The sequence below is a fragment of the Pangasianodon hypophthalmus genome, chromosome 2 (assembly GCF_027358585.1).
Source record: "Pangasianodon hypophthalmus isolate fPanHyp1 chromosome 2, fPanHyp1.pri, whole genome shotgun sequence".
NCBI lineage: Eukaryota > Metazoa > Chordata > Actinopteri > Siluriformes > Pangasiidae > Pangasianodon > Pangasianodon hypophthalmus.
The window spans coordinates 19,054,258-19,078,059 of record NC_069711.1 but is presented as its reverse complement, the minus strand read 5'-3'; the positions used below and the strand labels follow the sequence as shown (position 1 = coordinate 19,078,059).

At 40.8% G+C, this 23,802-nt stretch overlaps 1 protein-coding gene across 1 annotated transcript in view; it reads right to left on the bottom strand.

Moving 5' to 3' along the window:
• Nucleotides 1-280: 280 nt before the first annotated feature.
• Nucleotides 281-23,802, bottom strand: part of crocc2 (ciliary rootlet coiled-coil, rootletin family member 2) — a 55,479-nt gene continuing 31,957 nt past the window's right edge. The window contains exons 15-37 of the mRNA XM_026922789.3: nucleotides 23,265-23,409; nucleotides 21,602-21,748; nucleotides 21,247-21,477; nucleotides 20,095-20,288; nucleotides 19,211-19,338; nucleotides 18,714-18,883; nucleotides 17,273-17,452; nucleotides 16,987-17,121; nucleotides 16,767-16,910; nucleotides 14,686-14,924; nucleotides 11,786-11,945; nucleotides 10,152-10,319; nucleotides 9,667-10,051; nucleotides 9,339-9,466; nucleotides 8,796-8,916; nucleotides 8,509-8,672; nucleotides 7,750-8,001; nucleotides 6,777-6,965; nucleotides 5,622-5,771; nucleotides 5,256-5,456; nucleotides 3,446-3,577; nucleotides 2,956-3,135; nucleotides 281-1,568 (exon numbers count right to left, since the gene is read on the bottom strand). Of these exons, the coding sequence (XP_026778590.3) occupies nucleotides 1,485-1,568; nucleotides 2,956-3,135; nucleotides 3,446-3,577; nucleotides 5,256-5,456; nucleotides 5,622-5,771; nucleotides 6,777-6,965; nucleotides 7,750-8,001; nucleotides 8,509-8,672; nucleotides 8,796-8,916; nucleotides 9,339-9,466; nucleotides 9,667-10,051; nucleotides 10,152-10,319; nucleotides 11,786-11,945; nucleotides 14,686-14,924; nucleotides 16,767-16,910; nucleotides 16,987-17,121; nucleotides 17,273-17,452; nucleotides 18,714-18,883; nucleotides 19,211-19,338; nucleotides 20,095-20,288; nucleotides 21,247-21,477; nucleotides 21,602-21,748; nucleotides 23,265-23,409 (4,027 nt within the window). The 3' untranslated portion in view covers nucleotides 281-1,484. The remainder of the gene's footprint in view (nucleotides 1,569-2,955; nucleotides 3,136-3,445; nucleotides 3,578-5,255; nucleotides 5,457-5,621; nucleotides 5,772-6,776; nucleotides 6,966-7,749; nucleotides 8,002-8,508; nucleotides 8,673-8,795; nucleotides 8,917-9,338; nucleotides 9,467-9,666; nucleotides 10,052-10,151; nucleotides 10,320-11,785; nucleotides 11,946-14,685; nucleotides 14,925-16,766; nucleotides 16,911-16,986; nucleotides 17,122-17,272; nucleotides 17,453-18,713; nucleotides 18,884-19,210; nucleotides 19,339-20,094; nucleotides 20,289-21,246; nucleotides 21,478-21,601; nucleotides 21,749-23,264; nucleotides 23,410-23,802) is intronic.

The window sequence follows — 23,802 nt, the reverse complement described above, 5'->3', positions numbered from 1 at the left end:
AGGCAATAATCTGTATATGAAGGCTTTTGTGCTAAGACTCTTTTGGCAGTAGACTCTGAGGACCATGGTCGTCTCCGAGGAAGAGAAAAGAGAAAAAAAGATCTTTTTACAAAGTGGGCTATTAGTAATACTAATCAAAACCTGGAGCCAAACTGTCACAAAGGAACTTCTGAGGCAGTTTTTAACTTGAGCACACACATCAAAACAAGTCAGTGTAATTATTCACATGGCAAAGCCAACGCAAATATAGCAACTCCACAAACTCCACACATCAATCTGATCATTGTTTCATCACTCATTGTGGGTTTATTGGCTCATAAAAAATCATTTCATGGAGTGGAACTGGAAAAAAACAAAAACACACGCAAATTTTTCTTAATTGTTCACAAAAGATCAGCAAGCATGTTTGAGGATTAACACAGTGCTGAAATCATCATGATATTAAATCAACTGACATTAAGTCATTAAAATGATTAACATTAAATATGATCAAAAAAATCTAAATGGCTTCACTAGGTAGTCATGAATGCTACGCTTTGATTCTGACCTCAAAGGTGACCTAAACATTGACAGATGAAAACCATTGGATCTCATTATCATTAAGCTTGATGTCGTTACATGTAATAAACTTATTAAATAAGTGACGCACGACAAAGTCCATAAAAGTGCACAATATTTTTTTTGAGTGTGTGTTTGTGTGTGTGTTTTTGTGTGTTTGTATGCGTTTATATCTTGGTGGAAACTAAATGTCCCCACAAAGATAGGAATATATGACAATTTTGACCTTTTGGGGTCATTTGACTGGTGCCCATGCCCAAAACTGTTTTTTTTTTTGTTTTGTTTTTTACAAACAAAATGCAGCTTATATTTAAAAAAAAAAAACAGAAAAAATGTTTATTTTTGTTTACTGAGGTTAAGGTTAGGGTTAGATTTAGGTGTAGACATTAATAATTGTCAGTGGAAGGTCCTCATAAGGATAGTAAGAACAATGTGTGTGTGTGTGTGTGTGTGTAAGAGGTAACCTAGCGGTTGCCATCCTCACATTGTAGCAATCATCATCAGGCCAACAGGGACACACAGAGCACACTAACACACGCCTCAGCCGCATGCCGAGCAAATCCTTAAAACAATTTGGCACTTGCTGAGCATTTTGGGGAAACAGTGATCTCTTTGTTTGTTGTTGTTGGGTTTTTTTACGGTGTCAATCAGGATTACTGTGGGGATTTGTGCTCATGTAGTCCAACAGTCCTGCGAGTGATTTCTTGTTCTTTGAGTAAGAGTGTGGGGGTGTGGGGGTGTGTGTTCGCGTGCGTCCGTTAAAACCGCTTATTATGTGGACATCCGTCTGAGTAGCCACTGCGAGCCATGTTGGCCCAGCTCCATAATGAGAGACGGCAGAGGGAGTGTGTGATGACACATGGGCTTCGCTCCATTCCATGGCCTTAGAATTCAGATACAGCAGGCCAAATCTCACACACACATGTTTAGGACCCGGGCTTCAGCATTTGGCTCATGTAGGTCTGTCTCCTGCGCATCTCCTGTTCCAGCTGCTCCTTTAGTGTGGATACCTGATTTACACACAAACACACACGCACACACACACACACACTACATTTGCTTACAGCATGACCATTATTCTCCAATTCAGCCCCCCAATTTTTTTTGTTGGTTTGGATTATTTTAAGAATTTCTACTGATATTAAAAATCGGACTGAACTCATTAGCTTATTAGCAAACTCCTAGGGAGTGGGCTTAGTGTGTTAGAGCAGGATCATCACTACACACTGTACTTAGTGAAATACCAATTTCTTCTATTTGATACAGAAGAATTTATTATTCAGAACTGAAAAAGGCAGCTTTCAGCTGTTTGAGAAGATTTCCTGTCAAAAGCTATCTGAATATCTGCTTCCTTTAGCATTCAGACATATCGACAAATTTACACACTACTTGGACAGAATTTGCTAAAAACAGAACTGTGTCTCAGTTATGCTTGATTCAGATTTTTTTTTTTGCCCATATCAGCTCGAGCAAGCAGCAGTGTTAAGTCCAGCACTACTTATATTTTTATATATATATTTTTTCTGATAGTAGATATCAATAGATAGCCATGTTGTTACATTAAGACAAATTTAACTTCAGTGTTCATTTTCTATACATGATTTTTTTCTGGCTTAAAGGTAAGTGTTTGTTTTAAAGGCAGCAGTATAGATGCTATTGAAAAACCCAGTCTCCAAAGCTATTACGTAAGAAACATCTCTGAGGCAATTTTAATAATCTGAATGGGCCACTTAGAAAATACACTTAAGTGCCTGCATAAACCAACACTGCATACGGGGAACTTTCCCCATGAAATACTGACATGACTTTGGAACTTAAGTCACCAACTCTGTCCGTGACCTAGTGAACCAGTATCAGGATGTATTTATTGATAGAGACTTCAGAGCACTTCTGTAAGTCACTCTGGATAAAGGCATCTGCCAAATGCCATAAATGTAAAACTCTGAATATGGCCCTTAATACCTAACAAGTGATAATAGTGACTTAATTAGTATGGTCCTCTTATGGATTATGTGTCATTATTAGGGCTCTAATAATAATATATAGGCTCTAATTATCTAGAGTTATGGCCATTGTCATCTGATTAATGATCTCTATAACCTTGTCTTACATTTACATTTATGGCATTTGGCAGACGCCCTTATCCAGAGCGACTTACAATTATCTCATTTATACAACTGAGCAGTTGAGGGCTAAGGGCCTTGCTCAAGGGCCCACAGTGGCAGCCTGGTGGTGCTGGGATTTGAACTCTCAATCTTCCGATCAGGAGTCCAACAGCTTAACCACTGAGCTACCACTTCCCGCTTGTCTTCTGTCCCTTGAGCTTCATACCTTAGTCTCCTGGTCCTGAGCTCAATAGCTGTGTCCATTGACTTTTGACCCTTCACCTGTACCCACCTGTTCCTCAAGGCAACGGACTCTCTGGCGGTGGGCTTTCTCTCGAGCTTCCAGTGCCCGCTCTGCCTGCTGCTGGGCACCACGCAGACGGCCTGTCTCCAGCTCTAGTTCCTGTCTGTGGCGAGTTGTTACCTCCAGGAGGCGCTGCGCATGAGCCTGCTCCATATGGGAAAGCTGGGACTAAACACACACACACACACACACACACACACACACATACATACACACACACACACACACTGTCACTTCGCTAAAGGGAACTGGAGGCTAACCAGTAAAAGATGCTTAGAGTGGAAATGGAATTTTGATGGAGTGTATTTCTCACATCTTGGGTTTCAGTGGAACGGAGGTTCAGGTGACTGGATACTGATTTATCCACTAATTTATCCACAAGTATTTGAATTTATCTCTCTTTTTCACTCGCTCTATACCTATCTGTCTTTCTCTCACTCATGTTTTATCTTTGCCTCTGCCTCTTTTCCTCTCTAACCTTTAGCGTGTTAGTTTCTGCTTGCATATCACTCAGTTCCCGTTCCAGACTGCATACTGTCTGCTCCAGCTGCTCCTTCTGATGACCAACGCACAGTGCCTGCTCTTCCCGCCTCCGTCGCTCCTGCTCCACCTGATCCATACACATGCCCACACATAGAAACACACAACACACAGATTTCATGTTTAGGATTTATGTCTAGTTACATGCTGTTGTTTTTAGAGTATTGTTGATTCTTAGCTCTATAACTCAGAGATATGTAGTTTGAGTCCCATAAGACCAGGGATAGATATGGAGAAAAAGCAGACGGTTTAATCAGCTGCATGTTGGATTGATATTTTTCTATATAGTTTGCTGGTAGGTTGCATAACAGCCGATCAGAGATTGTGGACTAACATCAACTATGGTAGTTGAGAAACATGAGAAACATTTGATCTTGATGTGGCCCAAGTTACTGTTACCACTCCAAAGTGGATTAACTTTTTATAACAACATGTCCTGAAGTGTTTTATTCCTCTTATACCATAGCAATTTGTCAGTAATTAATTTTTTTATTAATCAAACAATTTCACAATATTTAATATTTATAGTTATTAGTTATATTTATAGTTATAGTTAAGTTTTTTTTTTACTTTACAACCACTTCTTTTATGCAGTTATAAATAGTTGTTCCCTCACCAGTCTTTTTTCTCTCTTGAGGTTATTAAGACAAATAATGCAGCTTGTCATGTTACCAAGAAACGAAAAATACTCTGTCCTGAAGAATTTCAGAAAACATACAAATTTATCTCTGACCATTATAAAGTGCTGACAGTGGAGACGCAGAAAAATTCACCATATCAGAGATTACACAAGTTTTTTTTATCCATTTATGTGGTGCGTCGGCTGTACGAGTCCCTGTGTTAGCTGTTACTATAGAAACAATAACGCATTAACACATTAATATAATCATGTAATTTGCCTTGTAGCCAGAACAACTGTCAGAGATGCTAATAAATTTTCTGACCTATCAGAATCCATCATTCAATAGCATCGTAGTATTAGCAGATATATAATGTTGATGTTATGGTTAAAATGCGAAATGTATGCAAAAAAAGGAAAGGTTGTAAACGGCTATAAAATGTTACAGAAAAGTGTTTGTATGTCATTAAAGAAAGTAACATATTACGTAACAGACAACTTTTCAGACAAAAAAACCCACAATTCTGGCTGTTGGGTTTTACCTGAAAAACATATGTGTGACAAAGTCTCCAGGAAACTGTGGCAGATGTTCAGTAAATCTTTCGAGCCAATTTCCCTAAAATTTCTTTAAAATTTCCAGCCAATTTCCTTAAAAAACTGCACAAAATGAACCTGATGCATTTAAAAAGCAAAGGGTTGTGACCCCAAATATTGTCTTTGTTTAGTTTATTGCTGTTTACTGTTCTTTACTGGCATCTTTGTTTTACAGCATTTTTTTTTCATGTGCTTAAGACTTGTGCACAGTACTGCAGGTCTGAAAGGGTTAAGAATAAAAATGCACCAACTAAATCACCACTACAACTACTTTTCAACCAGGCACAACGGAGGAAACAGCTTATACTACAGGATCGGAAACCCAATTGATGTGAGGCAGGAAAGCCTGCTGACATGATGGAATAAAACAAAATATGAACTGACTAGGGGTCATCAAGGACATGGCTAACATGCTTTACTGAAAGACATAAAATTACAAACACACTCTATATTTTAATTATATTTACAATATATTGTATCTCTCCATTGTATACACACTGCACTTTCATGCTCAAGATTATAACCGCCAATGTACCTTCTCAAGGGTGCGTTTAAGGGAGGATTTGTCTTTGCCGAGGCGAGTAAGAGCCTTCTCTAGCTGCGTCTTGTCCTCCTGCAGGCCCTGAAGTGAGGTCTGTAGGGTGTTCACCTGCTCCTCTAGCTCTCCTTTCTCCCTCCGCAGAAATGCACAGCCACCCTGGGCCTCCTGCTTCTCCTGTTCCTGCTGCCGCAGAGCCTGAGATCGCCAGTAAAGTCGTAAAGTAAATAATGATTTTATGGAAGACATTACATATTTATGAATCGCACAGTATTCTGGGGACATGGAAAGTGATGGAGAAGCTACAATGCTGTTTAGGGGCGTTTCTCATTGTGAATGTGTGTATGCATGTATTTGTGCTACCTCCTGCAGGCTGCATATGTGTTTGTCCATTTCTGTGATTCTGAGCTCTGAGTCATCCTGAGTCCTCAGCAGGTTCTGCAGCTTGTCGTTCAGGATGTGGTTCTGTTTCTTAGCATCTAAAAGAGTGTCTCGAGCCTTGTCCAGCTGCTCCTGTACTCACACAAATATTGTGCCATTTTCTTTCCCATTCTCTCTAACTCATTCCCTTTCACCTTTCCATACAAACCCAGCATTTATATCATGCCTTTTCTCCATCTCAATAGTGCTAAGGAGTGTTAAGAAACATAGATAGCATTTTTTTTCCCTTTTTATTGGCATGGTCTGACAGGTCACAAGCAAACTGGAGAAGATTTATACCAAGCGCAGTGTTTTTGTTTGCACAGCATCTTTAAAACTCTGTTTCAAATGAATGCTTGAAAGCCCTCCAGAGATGCTGGGAGAGAAGTAATGACCCTGCTCCAGTGGTTTATAGCACAGTTATCCCACCATGCTGACGGTTCATGCGAAGAAAAGAAGCCCTCAAAACTGGAAATGTTATGGAATGATGGAGCAACTAACCTGGAGCCGTAGCCATGGGAGTGAAACGATTGATTCAATCTGAAGGCTTCATTTAAGATTTAATAGCATACATTTTACATCAAGTCACAATCAGAGCCTTTGTGACTGTGTGGTCAAGCCAGAGTGAATTAGCATGTTCATTAGCTAAGGACACGGCCATGTTAGACGCTGTATAGAGCTATTAATTTTGATTTTACAGGGCGAAGTTGAGGGTGTAAGTTGATATTATAGAAACATAGTAGAATGAGAGCATTTATTTAAACCTGTGATTTGCCTTGCAGCCAAACTACTGTCAGAGCTACTGTTAGAGTAAATAAATCAACACCGATCAGACTAATCAGATTCAAGAATTCAACAGTGCTATGATATAACCTAATGCCATAAATAATATTAATTGAGGGAACATAATCTGAAGTGTTTCCAGAGAATCTACTGACTGGTCATTCTTCCAGCAAAGGTATTTCTCCTTACTGGGCACAAGCAAATTCTTCATAATGTATCAGCATGGGCATTTTCATACTTTTACTAATACTGTGTGGGCATTTTATCCCAACATATTAAGTCTAACAAAGTCCACTCTCCCTCTTGCCCACTGACCTGTAGTGTCCTGCGATCATGCTCGCTGGCAGAGAGAGTGCTCTGAAGCTGAGCGGCCTGCTCCTGTGCAGCTCCTCTGCTGCTGTTACTCTCACTCAGTGCTGCTGTCAGGTTCTGCAGCCTCTCATGCAGCTGAGCCTCCTGAAGCTCAGCACGGGCAAGAGCCGTCGCTGCTCTCTCACTCTCCACCTGTAACACGGCCAGGAGAACCTGAGAGTTTCAGTCAAAACACATTGGCCACGAACTTTCCTGATGCGAATATAATATCTGAACAGACTCTTAGAGCAATTAACACCTTAGCTGCTGAGTTGCCAGTGCCCTGAAGGCAGCTTGTACATCATAACTAGGCATATAATGATATAAAATCAACGATAGAGACACGTAATGTGCGATCCAGTAAAGGGATGTCGCAAAGTGTTTTATTCCAAAAATTCAAATTTTTATAGATTAAAGAATGATACGTTATAATTCCATATAATGTTGTAGGACATCTGCAAAACAAGTTAGTTCCTGTTAATCATTTACGTTAATTAACGTAAATAACGACAAAATATGCAGCGTATCATAAATACATACACCCCCCCCATCCCAATGGCTCTCCCATGCTGGAAAAAGTCCAGATTTAACTGTTAATGTTATAGATCTGACTGTTATTTAGTGCTGACACTGGAGACTTGATAAAATTTCACCATATCAACAACTATATGTGTTTTGTATTCTATTCCCTGTGTATTTTGTTATTATAGAAACCATAACATATTAGAACAAGTGCATTAATACTAACTTTGCAACTTTCAGAATCAATAATTCAACACTGCTGTGGTATAATATTAAATAATAAAATTTATTGTTTAAAGAACGTACTGTAATATCTTTTTAATGGACCTTCACAACGACTTTTTATAACATCTTTGCTTGATCTATCCTATACTGATACACACCTAGTGTCCAAATTATGTGCATGTCAACTCACCTTGAGCAGAGCCGTGTGCTGCTCGCTCTCCCCCAGTTCCCTCCGTAGACTGGTCACTCTCTCCAGCAGGGTGGCACGCTCGGTCTCCAGCTCTCCAGCGTGGAGCCGTGAGCGCTGCAGCTCCCCTTCTAGAGCACGATGGTTGATCTCAAACCTGGACGCTCGTTCCTCCGTGGTCTTACAGGTCTCCTTCAGCTTCCTGCACTCCTCAACCAGACTCGCCTCAGACACCTCGGCCCGCTCCAGCTTCTCCTACACGCACACACACCATGTTTTAAAAAGAGATGAACTTATTTATTACATATCAATCTTATTCAAACAGCTTAGTGATAGAGGTAGGTGTGGTTAAATTACAGTATATTGGTGCAGAACGTGGACTTCAAAGCATTTGAGGGATTGCTTAATACATTGATATGCAACATATGCTTGTGACAGAACACTGATATTCATTGTATAGAAGGTGCTGCAATTAAGTTGCAGTTAAGGGCTGGCTTTTGTCTGTGCTTACACAGAATACATGAATGGAAAAAAACGCAGACATTTGTAAAATGGCTAAATATCTTTACCTTATGCTTAACTGAAGTGAAAGGTTGGCGTGTTGTTCAAGAGAAGATGAATGAAGTGAGAAATTGGTAGAAACTTATTTTTGAAATATTTTATAATACAGCCAGTGTGTATTCCAGTCTGTCCATTTGATTATAGCATCTTGTTAATCCTCTTCAGAATATTCAGAATTTGTTTGTGATTGAATGGTGATACCTGTAGAGCTCTGGTTCCTGCCTCGGCTGATTGCAGGCTACTCTTCAGCCTGGACAGCTCCTCTCCCATGATCCTCCTCTCTCTGTCTCCACACTGCACTGCATTCTCCTGTATTGTAAGTGAGGCCTGAGCCATCTCTAAACGCTCTGCCAAATCACGTTTCCCTACACACACACACACACGCACACACACACAGTAGCATTTACAAGGATACACCAACATGAATTTAATGTTTTAATATGTTCTGTGGTTAGATGTTCTGTGGTATTGTAAGACAGAGGGCATACCCTGCTCCAGCTCTTTTAGTGTACGCTTCATCTGCTGGATTCGTGCATTGCTCTTCTCCTGATTAGCCTGTAGATCTGTCAGTTGCCTGCTCAGATTCAGCACCTGAGACTGGGCCTCATCCTATAAGTGATACATATTTCAGCTTACATTCAGTATAAACTACGCATTTCAGTCCAATTTCAATACAAAGAATGCATTATTGCCTAGATAAGGTAAAAAGAGAGTAAGAAAGAGAAGTCTCGTTTTAGTACATAGGAAATTTTTTTGTCTGTATTCAGTAAAAAGCAGACATTTAAGTCCAATTCAAGTAAAAAATGGACAAGTTTGTCCACATAAAGTGAGTAGGAAGCACATATTGTTTCCGTTGAACAGATTAATAAATAAAAAGCAGTTTTTAAAGGGCGTAATTCATTTCACTGCTCTTCAGTATACCTGTCCTCCCAGTCACCTATGCATGGGAAACACTGCTTACACTGTACTGAGGTATTTTATGGTTGTATTAAATTGCCGTGTGTGTGTGTGTGTGTGTGTGTGTGTCCTACCCTCTCTCTCTGGGTGTCTCTGAGCTCCTGCTGGAAGTTGCGCAGTGCCGCTTGCACAGAGTCCAGATCCAGCTCTCCATCCTCTCCAACAGATCGAGTTGGAGAAGAGCTAGATACATGATCACCTCCTAAACACAAACATAAACAAATAGATAACATAATCTTACACACACATGCATGCACATACAAAGCTAATAAAATGTTTATACTATTTACATTTTCTTATAACTTATAAGAAAGCACCAAAATCGTTTGGCTTGTTTGCATAAAGACCACCAACTTTTGTATTTTCTATTTTTAATTGAACTTGTGTTGAATTGTGCTGAACCTTTAAAAGGAGAGTTAGCTCTCCATGGTGACGGGTTCCTTCCTCTCAGTCTCGGGGTGGGTGAGCTCGCCCCACGCCCGATGCCCAGAGTGCGTCTAAGGGCAGATGTCAGACCGCTCAGCTTGCGCTCCAGATCAATGCGGGCAGCATCAGTCTTTGCCAGCTGCTCCTCCAGACCCTGCACTCGCCCCTGCTCTAGGCTCAACTCCACATTCAGCTCTCTAAGCTGCACCTGCTCCTCCTGTAGAGCTGCCTCTAGACGGGCAGTCTTTTCCTGCTGGCACTGCTGGCTCTGCTGAATGCTGATTTCACGCTGACGCTGGGCATCCTGCTCGACACGCTGCGCCTCCTCCAGCTCAGACACACGCCGCTGCAGGCCTGCTATCTGCCATGAACACACATGTACGTATATACAAATAACGTGTGCATTTTCTAGTTTTACTAATTAAATGAGTGGAGTGTGTTTGTGTTAATGGCTGTCTCACCTCCTTCAGTGCTGCCTCTCTTCCTGCATCACTCTCCAAGACTCTCTGTTTGAGGGCAAAGTTGTCTCTCCTGCTCTCCTCCTCTTTCTGCTCCTCCTGAGATAGACGAGCCTGAACTTCACTCAGCTCCTGACTCCGCTGGGTACACTCTGCCTCTAGAGTCTTTACCTGTATGCATGCAAGCACACACACACACACACACACACACACACACACACACACACAGGTAAGCAGGCTCCTACTGGGTAATATCTAAGTGAGATATCAGATATACTGATACCAGTTCAGTGACTCCTCACTGGCTAGATATACAATATACAGTCAGGTCCATAAGTATTTGGACAATGACACAAGTTTTGTCATTTTGCCTACACCACCACAACGGATTTGAAATTAAGCAATCAAGATATGATTGAAGTGTAAACTTTCAGCTTTAATTCAAAGGTCTTAACAAAAATATTGCATTAACCGTTTAGGAATTACAGCCTTTATTTACAGAGTCCCTCCATTTTCACAGAAGCAATTGGACAATTGACTGATAAGCAGTTTCATGGCCAGGTGTGGCCTGTTTCCTTGTTATTTCATGACAAATTAAGGAGATAAAAGGTCTGGAGTTGATTCCAAGTGTTGAATTTACATTTGGTAGCTGTTCATGGGAACTCTCAATATAAGGTCCAAAGAGGTATTGATGCAAGTGAAGGAGGCCATCATTAGACTGAAAAAACCCCAAAAGAGACCTAGCAGAGAGAGAGCAGAAACTTTAGGAGTGGCCAAATCAACAATCTGGTACACTCTTAAAAAGAAGGAATGCACTGGCGAGCTCAGCAACACCAAAAGGCCTGGAAGATCACGGAAGACAACTAAAAAGTGGACGAAAACAAACCAGTCAAGAACACTCTGGAGGAGGTATGCATATCATTGTCAAAGTCTACAATAATGAGACACCTTCATGAATGTAAATACAGATGGTTTACCTCAAGATGCAAACCTAAAAGTCTTCACTTCAATCACATCTTGATTGCTTCATTTCAAATCCATTGTGGTGGTACATAGAGGGAAAATTTCAAAAATTGTGTCACTGTCCAGATACTTATGGACCTGACCGTATAGTCAATATATGGACCATCACGCCCATATGTGCTTTTTGAACATCCCATTCTAGATTTAGTCCCCCTTTGCTGTTATAATAACCTCCACTCTTCTGTGAAGGCTTTCCACTAGATTTTGGATTGTGGCTGTGGGGATTTGCCGATTCAGCCACAAGAGCATTAGTGATGTCTGGCACAGATGTTGGGTGAGGAGGCCTGGGGCACAGTTGGGGTTCTAGTTCATCCCAAAGGTGTTCAGTGGGGTTGAGGTCAGGGATCTGTGTAGGACACTCAGGTTCATCCACACCAACCTTGGCAAACCATGTGCACAGGGGAACATTGTGCACAGGGGAACACTAAAACATTAGTGGACTAGACCTCTTAGTAACAGTGAAAAAAAATTGTAATGCTACAGCATACAAAAACATCCTACTCAATTGTGTGCTTCCAATCTTTTCGCAAAAGTTTAAGGAAGGCCCACATACTGTATGGGTGTGATAGGTATCCACAAACTTTTGACCATATAGTGTAAGAGGGTGCAATGACCTTTCGGCGTAGTTCTTGCATTTCTCGGCGGGCATGCAGGTGCGATTTCTCCAGATCACGCAGGCTGGACCTCAGTTTCAGTGCCTCCTGCTGAAGGGAGGACTTGCACTCCTCTAGGACCAACAATCTCTGCTCTCTCTCCTCCAGAGATCTCTTCAGACTGAGTGAGACAGTAATTAATATAATCATCACAACTACAATACTTGACAGTCAGCCTTAATATATGTGCAACATATTAGACTGCAATATATACAATTTATATGTTGATGTTTGAGTCTTTGCCTTCTTCTTATTCACTTATTATCTTATTAGTCTAAACAATATTTTTATCATCTCTTGCTTTTATGCAAGATTTTACTGGCAAGAAAATCAAGTTTCCACATGTAAATGTTGACAAATTTCTTTGAATTTTTGAGTTACACCTCCAACTGAACACAGCCCTTAGTTTAGCTGCATTGCTGTTATATGCTGTATTTGTAAATGAAGTCCTACTATGCCTAAGACTTCAGTCTCTGTTGCATGCCTCTGCCTTAAGTCTAAGTAATTTAAATCCCAACATGATGTTTTGATGGTCAAAACTGTGACAAGCATCAATCAGAAAACCAGAGCAGTAGTGGAAATAAGAAGCTAAGATCGACAGTCAGATCTAATGTCAACTCGGGGCTACTGAACTATTAATGTTCATGTGGGTCAGGATGAGGTTAAGATTTGAGGCTGCACACAAAGCGTATCATTTGCAACCGCTTGATGGTGGTTAATGATTAAGGATGATGTTTGATAATAATTATCTTCATGCTGGTCTGAGAAAACTTTAACCTTCTGAACATCTGAGTGAACTTGAAATGTTCTGGACAGAGAATTTGGACGATAGCAAAGATCTTTTACATTAGACAACCAAAAACACTGTGATTATGTGTGATGACACTTATTGTGTGCATACTGCCTATATAAAATAATCACCCACCCTACAAATGCTTTTATATTGTCGGAGCCCAGATTGATAATTAATACAGTTGAGGCCAAAGGTTTACAACTCCACTCATTTCATATTATCATACATTTCCTGTGTTAAGTCAATTAGGGTATCTACTTTATTTCCATAGAAGGTCATTTCAACATAATAGCTAAGAGATTTATTTCAGCTTTTATAATATATAAGATTTTCAGTGGGTAAAAAGTTTACATACACTTTGTTAGTAACTGGTGGTATTGCCTTTTAATTGCTTAACTTGAATCAAACACTTGTAGCCTTCTACAAGTTTCACACAATACTTGGCTGGAATATTTGTTCATTCCTCCTGACAGAACTGGTGTAACTCAGTCAGGTTTGTGGACCTCCTTGCTCTGACACACAAATTTTCTATGGGATTCAGGTCAGGGCTTTGTGATGGATACTTCAATACTTTTACTTTGCTGTCTTTAAGCCATATTATTACAACTTTGAAAGTATGCTTAGGATCATTGTCCTGCTTGAAGACCCAGTTGTGACCAAGTTTTAAATATTTGGACGATGTCTTGAGATGTTGCTTCAGTATTTCTAGATAATCCTCCTGCCTCTTGATGCCATCTATTTTCTGAAGTACACCAATCCCTTTTCCAGCAAAACACCCCACGGCATGATGCTGCCACCCCCATGCTTCACACAGTTATTTTGGTGTTCTTTGAATTAAAAGCCTCATCTTTTTTCCTCCATACATTACCTCACATACTTTGGTACCTGGTGCCACCAACTCCTTCACCAGTTCCTTTGTTGTTGTCTTGGGGTTCAGTTGAACCTTTTGGACCAAAGTCCATTCATCCCTGGGAGGGATTCATCCCTGGCTCATTTGTGCTCCCAATTACTGTAACCAATCAGAAGCTTCTAAAAGTGATTACATCAATTTCTGGAATCTTCCAGACTGTTTAAAAAGACAGTCAACTTGGTGTATGTAAACCTTTGCCCCACTGAAACTCTCTAATTGATTGTTTTAGAATTACTTCTAATGTGAACAATGTAGTTGTCCTAATTGACTTGCCAAAAGAAATGTATCATAACATGAAATGTGTGCCTAGGTGTAAACCTTTGGTCTCAACTGGACATATGTTGGTTTGTTTGTATTTTTTTAAAAATATATATGTATATAACTAGTGAAAATGCAACTGGCTACTAAACTTGGAAAAGAATTATCCACAGAACTTGAAATACAATCATGCTACAAATATGTGTTTTGTGTATGTGTTTTAATACTACCCTGGTACCACATACATCACCCTGGTACCACATACGTCACGAACTCATATAGCAAATGCCTCACATCTAAAAAAGAAATCAAACTCAATAAATAGGTGATATATTTAGATGATGTGTGCCAAATGTTTTGTGGCAAAATTTTTAAAAATTTAGACAAGACCTGCTGTCAATCACACACAAAATACCATAAAGTTTAATTATACACTTTTCAAGTTCTGTAGTTTTCATACAAAGATTCTGTACATTAGCTGTATTAATGCCCTTCACACGTGTAACATATTTATTTAAAAAGAACTTCATTTATTAATACATTATCTTCATTACTGAATTTGAATTTCCTCTACATTCCAATCATTTTGCAGGTTCTGTGATTTAACTATTACAAAGTGGTTTTAATTCACAATATGTGACTGACACAGGGCACGCAGCCCCAGGCCCAGTTAAATAAACTACATCTTTTTGAATGCATTTTGCGGCCACATTAAGTCACGTTTTGAGCTGCGCCTCCTTATGTATGTACATCTATATATGTGTGAATAGAATAGATTGGATGAAAATAGTGCTACCTAATAGACACAACTTTGGTGTTCTTAGTGCAAATGCCAGCTTAGTAGAATGGGACCAGTATAGGCTGATGTGAATGCAAGCATGTTATTGGTGCATGTTAAACCTGTTATTGTCACTCTCAGCTTTCTTGACAGCAGTCCGGAGTTCCTGATTGGAGGCGTGGATGGCCTCTCTCTCTCGGCTCTCATCTCCCAGAGCTCTCTTCAGCTCCAGACTCTCTCTACGCTGGGCGTCTCTCTCCTGAACACACTCACGGAGCTGCCGATGAGCCTCAATCAGCTCCCTCCTTCCAGCATCTCGGCTTTCTTCCACCTCAGCCAGTTCCCTCCGCAATCGCTCCATCTGAGGAGAAAAGAAAATGAGAGAAGAGAAGAGAAGACAAAAGAAGAGAAGAGAAATGACATTCAAAGTAATATTGTAATGTTATAAAGCTGCTTATTCTCACAGGCATTTAAATCCATAATGTTCTCATCAGCTGTTATCTGGTACACGTATGAGGATTATTGATGTCAGATTATATTATAGCTCATAGTAAAGGTGAAGATTCCTGACAGCTGTATTCCATACGTGGCATAAGGAGGTGGGTGTGTGAGGACGGCTCTGTTCCACTTTCCATGGTTTGAATGAAATGGAAACACAGTCTATTAGTAAAATTCCACTGTGCTGTCCCATTCAGTGCTTAATCCATGTGAGCATCGCACTCCTCCAAGCAGGTTCACTACAATTCACAAAGCAATATGAGATCGAAAATAGTTTTAGAATGTATGAGAAATAAATCAGAGGTGTAGATGGGCTCTGTTACACTCTTGCATTAGACTCGCTCAGGTTGTGGCTCCTCATCCCTGAAATGTGTGACATACGAATGTATGAATGTTTTAGTCCAGGCAACTCAACTGGTCCTAATTGGTCTAAACTTGCATTAGACTCGCTCAGGTTGTGGCTCCTCATCCCTGAAATGCGTGACCTACATTCTGGTAATGGTTTGGCAGCTGCTCATTGCTTTATGGTGCATATTTCTGTGTCTCAGAAACCAAAGTTCAACCACAGAGAGAATATGAGAAACACAAGAAAATGAGAGAAAAAGGAGAGAAGGAGAAGGAGTGAGACAGAAGAATAGTGAAAGGAAAGACAACCATTCCAACCACTGCCGATTTCAGCAGCATGATGGGAAACATCAGCCCTTTGTGAGCAAAAATTAGAGTGTGTGTGTGCGTGTGTGTGTTTTGGGGAGGATTTGTGTTAACGGGGCCACACAAGAAGGTTTCTGCTCATAAATCCTAATGTGAGAAAAACAATGCCGTACCATTCTGGCCCAGGCCGCCTGTGTTTAGTTCATTGATTTGGGAGGTGAATGGTGTAATGTGTGTGTGTGTGAGAGAGAGAGATAGAAAGAGAGACAGAGAGAGAGAGAGTACACTGAAGGGGAGGGAATAGCTTAAAGGGGTCAGGGTGAATATGGCTAGTACTTTGCGAGGAGAAAATAAACTTTCTGACACACGGGAATTTATGAAGACGGCTAAATCCATTGCTATGGCAGGCTACGTCTCCTTTCTCTCCCCTCCCGACCACCACACACTCTCTCACTGCTGGCATTTAGTCAACATCTGACCAGGCAAGTCAGAGGAGGATCAGTAAAAATAATCAAATACAAGGAGAGAAAGGCACGGGGCCACCGGGGCCAAAAGAAATTACACACATACACATACACACACTTGAAGGAAGACTAAAACAGAAGAAAACCACCTAGTTTATGGCTGTAACCAGAGTTAACAAGCTTGCCACAGCTACTGTGATGAAATCTCCTCTTCTTCTGTGGTCAGAAAGATTTTAACTTTAGACTAATTAGACATATTGCCATGCTGATTCACATAAACATAAATGGTGTTTACCAAACCAACCAGTGGCATTCTAGGCGTATTTAACAGCAGCTTAGCAAAGCCAACGTCAACAGTGTGCAGTGGTAAACGCTTCTCCACAGTACTGGTCCTAATTGGTCTAAACTGGGCTCCCACAGGCCTCTTGCTGCCTTCTGGGCCTGTTCCCCCCTTCCAATGCAAATAAATCGGCCTCCCAAGACACAAAATATTTGCTTTCCTGGCCAACGCAGCCTTTTTTCCATGCTAAGGACAATATAATTGAATTAATGAAGCGATCTGCTGATTGATTCAGGACCGTTGGTCTCACCTCCTGCTGAGCCTCATGCCTGTGCAGAGACACTTCTCTGATCTGCTCATTCAGTCTCTTCTCTGAGATCTCTCGAGAACTGAGAGACTCCTCAAAACGAGATCGAAGCTGCTGCAGCTCGCTCTGCAGACCTGCCATTGTGTCCTACAGAGAAAAAGTAATTTGGCATGTTAACCTACTGCCAAAATAAAATTGATGCCTATATTTGCTCTACATTTACCTTATCCTGTTCCTGTTTGCTTATGAAGTCTCGGTGCATGCGCTCCACCTCCAACGTGCCAGCTTCCAGGTCCTGCTGCAGGATGAGAATACGTTCGGCCAGAGCTGCTTTTTCTGCCTCTTTCTCAGACAGTGCCTGAGAAAAACGAAAACAGCAGCATGATTATCTTGAATTTAAATAATGGTAATTATAAGCAAGTCAAATCCAAATATATCCTGATGGAAACTAAATAAATCAGAAGTATCTGCTGACAGATACACACAAATACACACACAAACTAACACACCTGTTGTTTGTGGCACTCGGCCTGTAACAGGCTGTCTGTGCAGTGCTGCTGCAGTTTGGCCAGCTGCTCCTGCAGCTGCTGCAAGTCTCTGCGATTGCGCAGACGTAGTTCCTCACACTCCGCACGCAGCTGCTCCTCAGCCTGCTCCTTCTGTGCAGTCAAGGTCAGGCGTATACATTCCTGATGCAGGGCAGATACAAAGGATAAAGGTACAGTCAGAATTGGTTTAGAGGTCTTTAGAAGTGCTGTACCTGATCCAATCTTAAAAGCTTCCAGATAAAAAAACTAGTGTTTAATATGTTATTCGTGTTATGTAGTATTGTGTAGTAAAATCTTCCATTTCTCAGCCTCAATTTTTTTTGCTAGACATTATGATTTTGTGTCGCTGTTACACTTATAGTCATGCTCAGTAACTACAACACCCAACAAGCTTTACATAAATAGTTATAGAAGTGTGCAGCCAGCACTTCTCACTAGGAGTTAAACCTGGTCATAAGCCAGTTTCCAGTTTGTCATTGTCGGAAAAGTGTTATCCTGGTCGCATGAATGAAAAGATTGTGAATTTGATGAGCTACTAGAAACTGTGCTCAGGAACACAGCCTGTTTATCAACCTTTGTTGTTAAACAAAATATACCGTATATTTGTGAGATTACACACACAGCTAAAAGCGTTTTTTATTTCCCTTGGGACCATGGGACCTGGAAGAAGAATTATGGGAATCCACCAAAGCTTCTGTCTATACTTAACAGAAAACAGTTTATAGGCAAATGTTCTTTGTCCTTACAGTCACAGAAGAAGAGAAGGTACACAGTGAGGCAGCTAGCAAACATTCCTGTACTCAGCACTTGCTAGCTGTAGGTTTAATTTGTTTTCAGAGATAGGTAGATAAGTCAGTGCATGTGACATTTTTTTTATTTATCCTGCTACAACCATGAACTGTGTATTTATTTACTTGGCCGACTTCAATCTGTGAAGACCTGCTTAAAATGACACCTTTCCTAATGTCTGCTACTTTGGTAGTTTCTAAGGGTAGCAAAGACTAGTGAAAAAAAATTAAATAGCCCCCCAAAGCAGTGTCAGTCCTTAAAATTGTACTTCCATCAGTATTTAAACAGCGAAATATCACTCTAGAGATGAATGAATCACCACTATAAGAGGTAAAGAAGTTTAAAACAAATTTATTCATGGTTCAACTTTTATTTTTTACCAAACTTGCTGACTGGAAAGATTCTGCTTCACTTTGTCTGTACAAAGCAAACACTCAATATAAATATGCCAACATTGGGATACAGCTTTGCACATGATAGAAAGGCACAGCACATTTTTTGAGTTTTGTAAAATGTGACCAAGCATAGTATTAATAATGGCTTATGGGAGCTAAAGTAGGTAGCATTATCCAGTGGCATTATGGGTCTTCTATTTCATATATATATGTGGAACCTTGTCCTTGCGCTCAGCTTCCAGTTGCTCCTGATTAGTGTGTTGAACAGCGGCGAGGCTTCTCTGAGCATTTCTCTCAGCCTGAGCTAGCTTCAGCTCCAGAGCCTGTCTCTCCTGAAGAGCCTGGGACACCTGCTGCTCCAGTTCACTTTGGACACGAGACACCTCACCTGTGCACAAGTTACGCAACGTCGCTCAGTGGAAATGTACTAAAATGTATGCTGCTCAGTTCCAGCTCAGTGGGAACATATGAAATCATAATGCTCACTTGAATTATCTTTATGCAATACACAGTGACAGTGCTGACATGTAAATAGTGTATAATGTGGACTCTGTCTGTGAGGGGACTGTGCTGAACTCTAGAGAAGAGAGTGGCTGACCCTTCAGGCCAGCTGTATCTGAGCTCTGGCAAATGAAATTTATCTCTGGAATATCTGAAATATGGGCCCCTCGTGGGCTGTTTTTTGGGGGCCAGAGGCACCCGGAGAGATACTCACGTGTCAGAGTCTCATTAGCCTGCTGAAGACTGCCTTTCTCTCCTTCTAACCGAGACTGATCAGCCTCCAGAGACGAGATCAGCTCCTGTCCATCAAACAGAGCTGACTCCAGAGACTCCCTCTCGGCTCTAAGAGAGAATGACAGAGAGTGAGAGAGAGTGAGAGAACTGATTGATGCTTCTCTTAGCACACTATGTCATATCGTCACCATTATGTCATATCGTCACACTCAAAGTACCTGAGCTACCCAGTTATGAAAACTCAGAAATTGTCACAAGAGAAACTTATGTTACTAAAAATCAGGCAACCTCAGGTGTTATGTCAACCTGACTTCAAAACTGACAAAATCAGTCGATGCTAGTTGGAATAGGCCTTCATAAATGATCATTGGTTTATATCAGTTGTCAAAAATGGCTTATGTAGATGGCATGAACATCACCTAATAAAGGTATTATCAAAAATTGTGTGTTTTCTTTTCTCTGATTCACATTTGTTATTTGACTTAAAGATTTCCAAAAATGATCTTTTTATGAACCTTTTAACATGTCAAATCCAGCACTGCTTGGCCATCACAGTCCCCAGCATCACTGAGAAAGCGATGGACAGCAGGATGATCGTTCAAACAGTAGAAAGCACGTCTGACCTCACCTCAGAGTTTGACTGATGAGGCTCACGGTCATTAGGAAGAGTTTAATGACTGAAAAGGCCCTATTGATTACTGCCCAAAACCTCACTAAAACACATAGGTGCTTAACATCGCCTGCCAGTCTCAGAATCCAACATAAATACTGAAACTTAGTCCACATTCACTTACTAAAACCCACACAAACTAATACGCAAACACACACACACACACACATGGGCGCGGTCGTGCACTCACTCACCGAAGAGCAGCCAGCTCTTGGGTGAGCGCCTTGGCTTTTCGCTGTTCTGTGGTGAGCTGGACAGTCAGCGTGGCCTTGTCCTTTGCCAGCTCCTCTCTCTCTCTGCCCGTCCTCTGCAGCAAGGCAGTCTGGAGTTCAGCTTCTTTTCGACATACACTCAGCTGCTCCAATGCTGCCTGCTTCTGCTTACTGGCCTATACACACACACACACACACACACACACCACAAATATACATATTTACTTAGATATAGGAACACGGAAATGCTTCCATCAAGTTGAATTTGACTTAGTTATTAATAATTAATTCAAACCCAGGTCACTGTAAGGACTACATGTCCTTCACTAGCAAATAGTAAAATATTCACTGCGATGTGATCGTTAATCAAATCACCACTGGAAACCTTGGAATTTGTTAACGTGTCAATCAGTGTGGGCTGCTGGACTCGAGCTGTGAATGAGCACAGGAACTGGGCCAAACTGTTTACAGCGTGCAGCCAAACAGCAGGTTGTCCAAATATTTCCCCGAAACACGAGACTTTTCCCTACTGAGCGTGTAGTGAACCATTTGATATCAAGCAAGAGGAACGTTTATATGATGTGCCAAGGTATCCACCTGAAATGTACAACATTTTAGTGAAATGGCTGAAGAAAATTTTAACAGCTTAAACAACGTGGCTTAAAACTGAAAAACTTTACTATATCAAAATTTTCCAAATTTTTTTAAATGTCCATCTGTGTCCCTCCTTGATCTGGTCTTAATCATCAGTTCAAGAAAATTCACTTTAAATTCCTCACCGTCTTGCACATAATTTACTGTCTAGAGCCACAAGTTCAGGCTGCTAATTTACTGCTCTTCTTACTAGTCTCCTCTCACTGAATATTACAAGTCTGTAATATCAATCTATGCTCTCCTCCTCTTCTTCCTTCACACTTAAGAGCCCCAATGCTCCAATTCCTGAGAGCTTCATAAAACACACACTTGGGCCAAGATTCATATTGGGAGTGCTCAGAGCACAAGGTGTTGAGTAGCATGGCAGATGCGTCCAATATCTCCCCTCGGCTGTTTTAATATGACAACGAGACACATCAGAGTGCAGCTGAGAGTTGTGAATCACTGCATACACCCAGGTGCAGGCAAAAGAAGGCCGACCTGGGCGATCTGCTCCAGTATAGAGGTCCTCTCCCTCTGCAGCATGCTCAGCTCTGCATCCAGACTTCCTCGGGCCTCTTGGAGGTGAATGTGTGTGGCCTCCAGAGCTCGCTTTTCGGCCGTCACGTCCAGCAGCTCCTGCTGCACGCGTGCCAGCTCCTCCCTGGCTGCCGTCCGCTCAAGCTCCACCTCCCTTTTCCGTTCACTTAGCTCTGCCTTGTCAGTCTCCACCTTAGGGGAAACATCAGAGGTCAAAGTTTAATGTTGATGTACATCATTTATATGAACAAGTTATGGTTGCTGTGTGTCAGAGTAAATGCCAGCATTATGGCCTGACTGTTTCTGGGTTTCAGACCTGTAGCAGCACACGGTTCAGCTCCACCTTGTCTTTGGCCAGGCCTTCACTCAAGGCACCCATCTTGGCTAAGGAGTCTCTAAGTGCTGCTGCTTCGCTCTGCAGTTTGGTAATCGTCAACTCCTGCTCGGCATTCTGGGCCTCTGCCTATTTACAAAAGAGCCACAGTAAATTCAGCCACATTGTTGCTCAATAGACAAATAATAAAGGATCAGTTTTTATAGTTCATGTCTTCTTTCAGTAGAGCAGTAACCTTACACTACATATGCTTTATCCTTTACATTTCTGAAACTAACTTACTGGGTGACAATTAAAATACTGCTTAGTTACATACTTGCATCGTTATTATTCAATGAATGCAACTGAATACAATAGAATAAAATACTTTTATTGTCATTGTTTAAGTACAATAAAATTACAAATCTCCTATTGTTATATGCAGAGAGTAATATATACAACATAGGACAATAGTGAAATACAGTACATGATAGCTGGTATTCACAAGTTCTTAAAGTCAATATAAGCCATTAGTGCAAATAAAACAGTAGTGACATTGCAGGCAACAGCAAACTCAGCGTGTTTTCTAACCTTACACCCAGCATTCCCAGGATAGGATCCAGATCAACCGTTACTCTGACCAAGATGAAGCAGTTACTGATGATGAATGAGTGAATGAATGCTCTATAATAACTATGTTCTGGACAAATTAAAATATATTTTGTTATTTTACCAAATCTTAAGACTGTCAACGCCCTGTCAGGTTATGACCATCAATCAGCCTATAATATGGTTGTTGATGTTTATTATGCCACAGAACTGTTAAATTCTTGTTTTTGATTTCTCAGAAGGTGTGAATTAATTTTCTATAACACCACTGCTCTGATAGCAGGCACTGGCTGTAATTCAATTCACAGGTTTATATTAATGCGCTTGTTCTAATGTTATTTTTTTCTATATATATGGTGGGCGTTCCACAAGTTACCCAACAATAATCCTCAATAATCCAAACATTCTGCCAGCCAAGCATTTTTATCTCTCTATTCTCTATTAGACTGTATTCTGCTTACCACCACCTCATATACATCATTCTCACCTGCACTCAATACCAACAAGGTTTTATAATAGAGTTCCCTGGGGCTTTTAACCCCACATTACCCTAAAGCTGAGTTTTATGGGCTAACAATGAGAACGAGTGGCTGCTCTCTAATTGTGAGATGAAAGATCTCAAGAATGCACCGTTGCAGGGAAAACATCAAAAGCTGCTAATAAGTAGAGCTGTATAGCCAATCCAAGGTCAGAGTAAACACAACTTCCAGTAATTCTGTAACGGAGCTGGACTTCTGACAGAAAAAAAGCTATTTAGTCAGTGGATAAATAATGCATTAAATCTGCATAAACACAGTTTTATGACTTTGGCAAGAGTATATTTCATACAGGTGAGAACAGTTATGATATAAACTAAGAACATGTGGCAGTGAGAATAATGGACTTGAGTTAGTCAGTAGGTGAGTCATTAGGAGTGTGTTTGGGGGATGTAGACAAGTTTTGGTATGCATGTACACTTAGAAGTTTGCACATTATTATGAACGCATATAGACATATTTATGGGTTTGTGCATAGAACATACTGTGTGTGTGTGTGTGTGTTTGTGTGTGTGTGGTACCTTAGACAGAGCCTGTGCAAGGCTCCCTTTCTCATCTTCCAGTACTTCTTTCTGTAGTGTGAGCTGACTCAGAGCTTCTTTTACAGTCACCAGCTCTTTACGCACATCCGAGTGCTTGGCCTCCAGCTGTTCAATACTCCGCTGACTACAGAGAACACACACATCCATCAGTGCACAACTGCATGCTTAGAAACACAATTCAGCACAAGATGTTGGTAACTCAGAGCCAAGCCACATGTAAAATGTAGGCAAACACTGACAAACAATCACACAAATCCACACATACACACTTGCGTTTGCTTCCACACACAAGCAAAACGTTTTCTATAAACAAGGCCTATTTCTTCCTGTAGGTCATACAGCATCTCATTTGTAAACATTTCAACTCTTGTTTTTCTACAAAGCATAGGTCCTGAGGAGATCTGTCATGCTGTCATTTTAAAAAGAAATCCCAAATGTCACAAATTAATTTCATAATCAGAGGACTAGTACAATAAAATATCTTTGACTTTAATGGCATCTGTAAACAATGCTATCC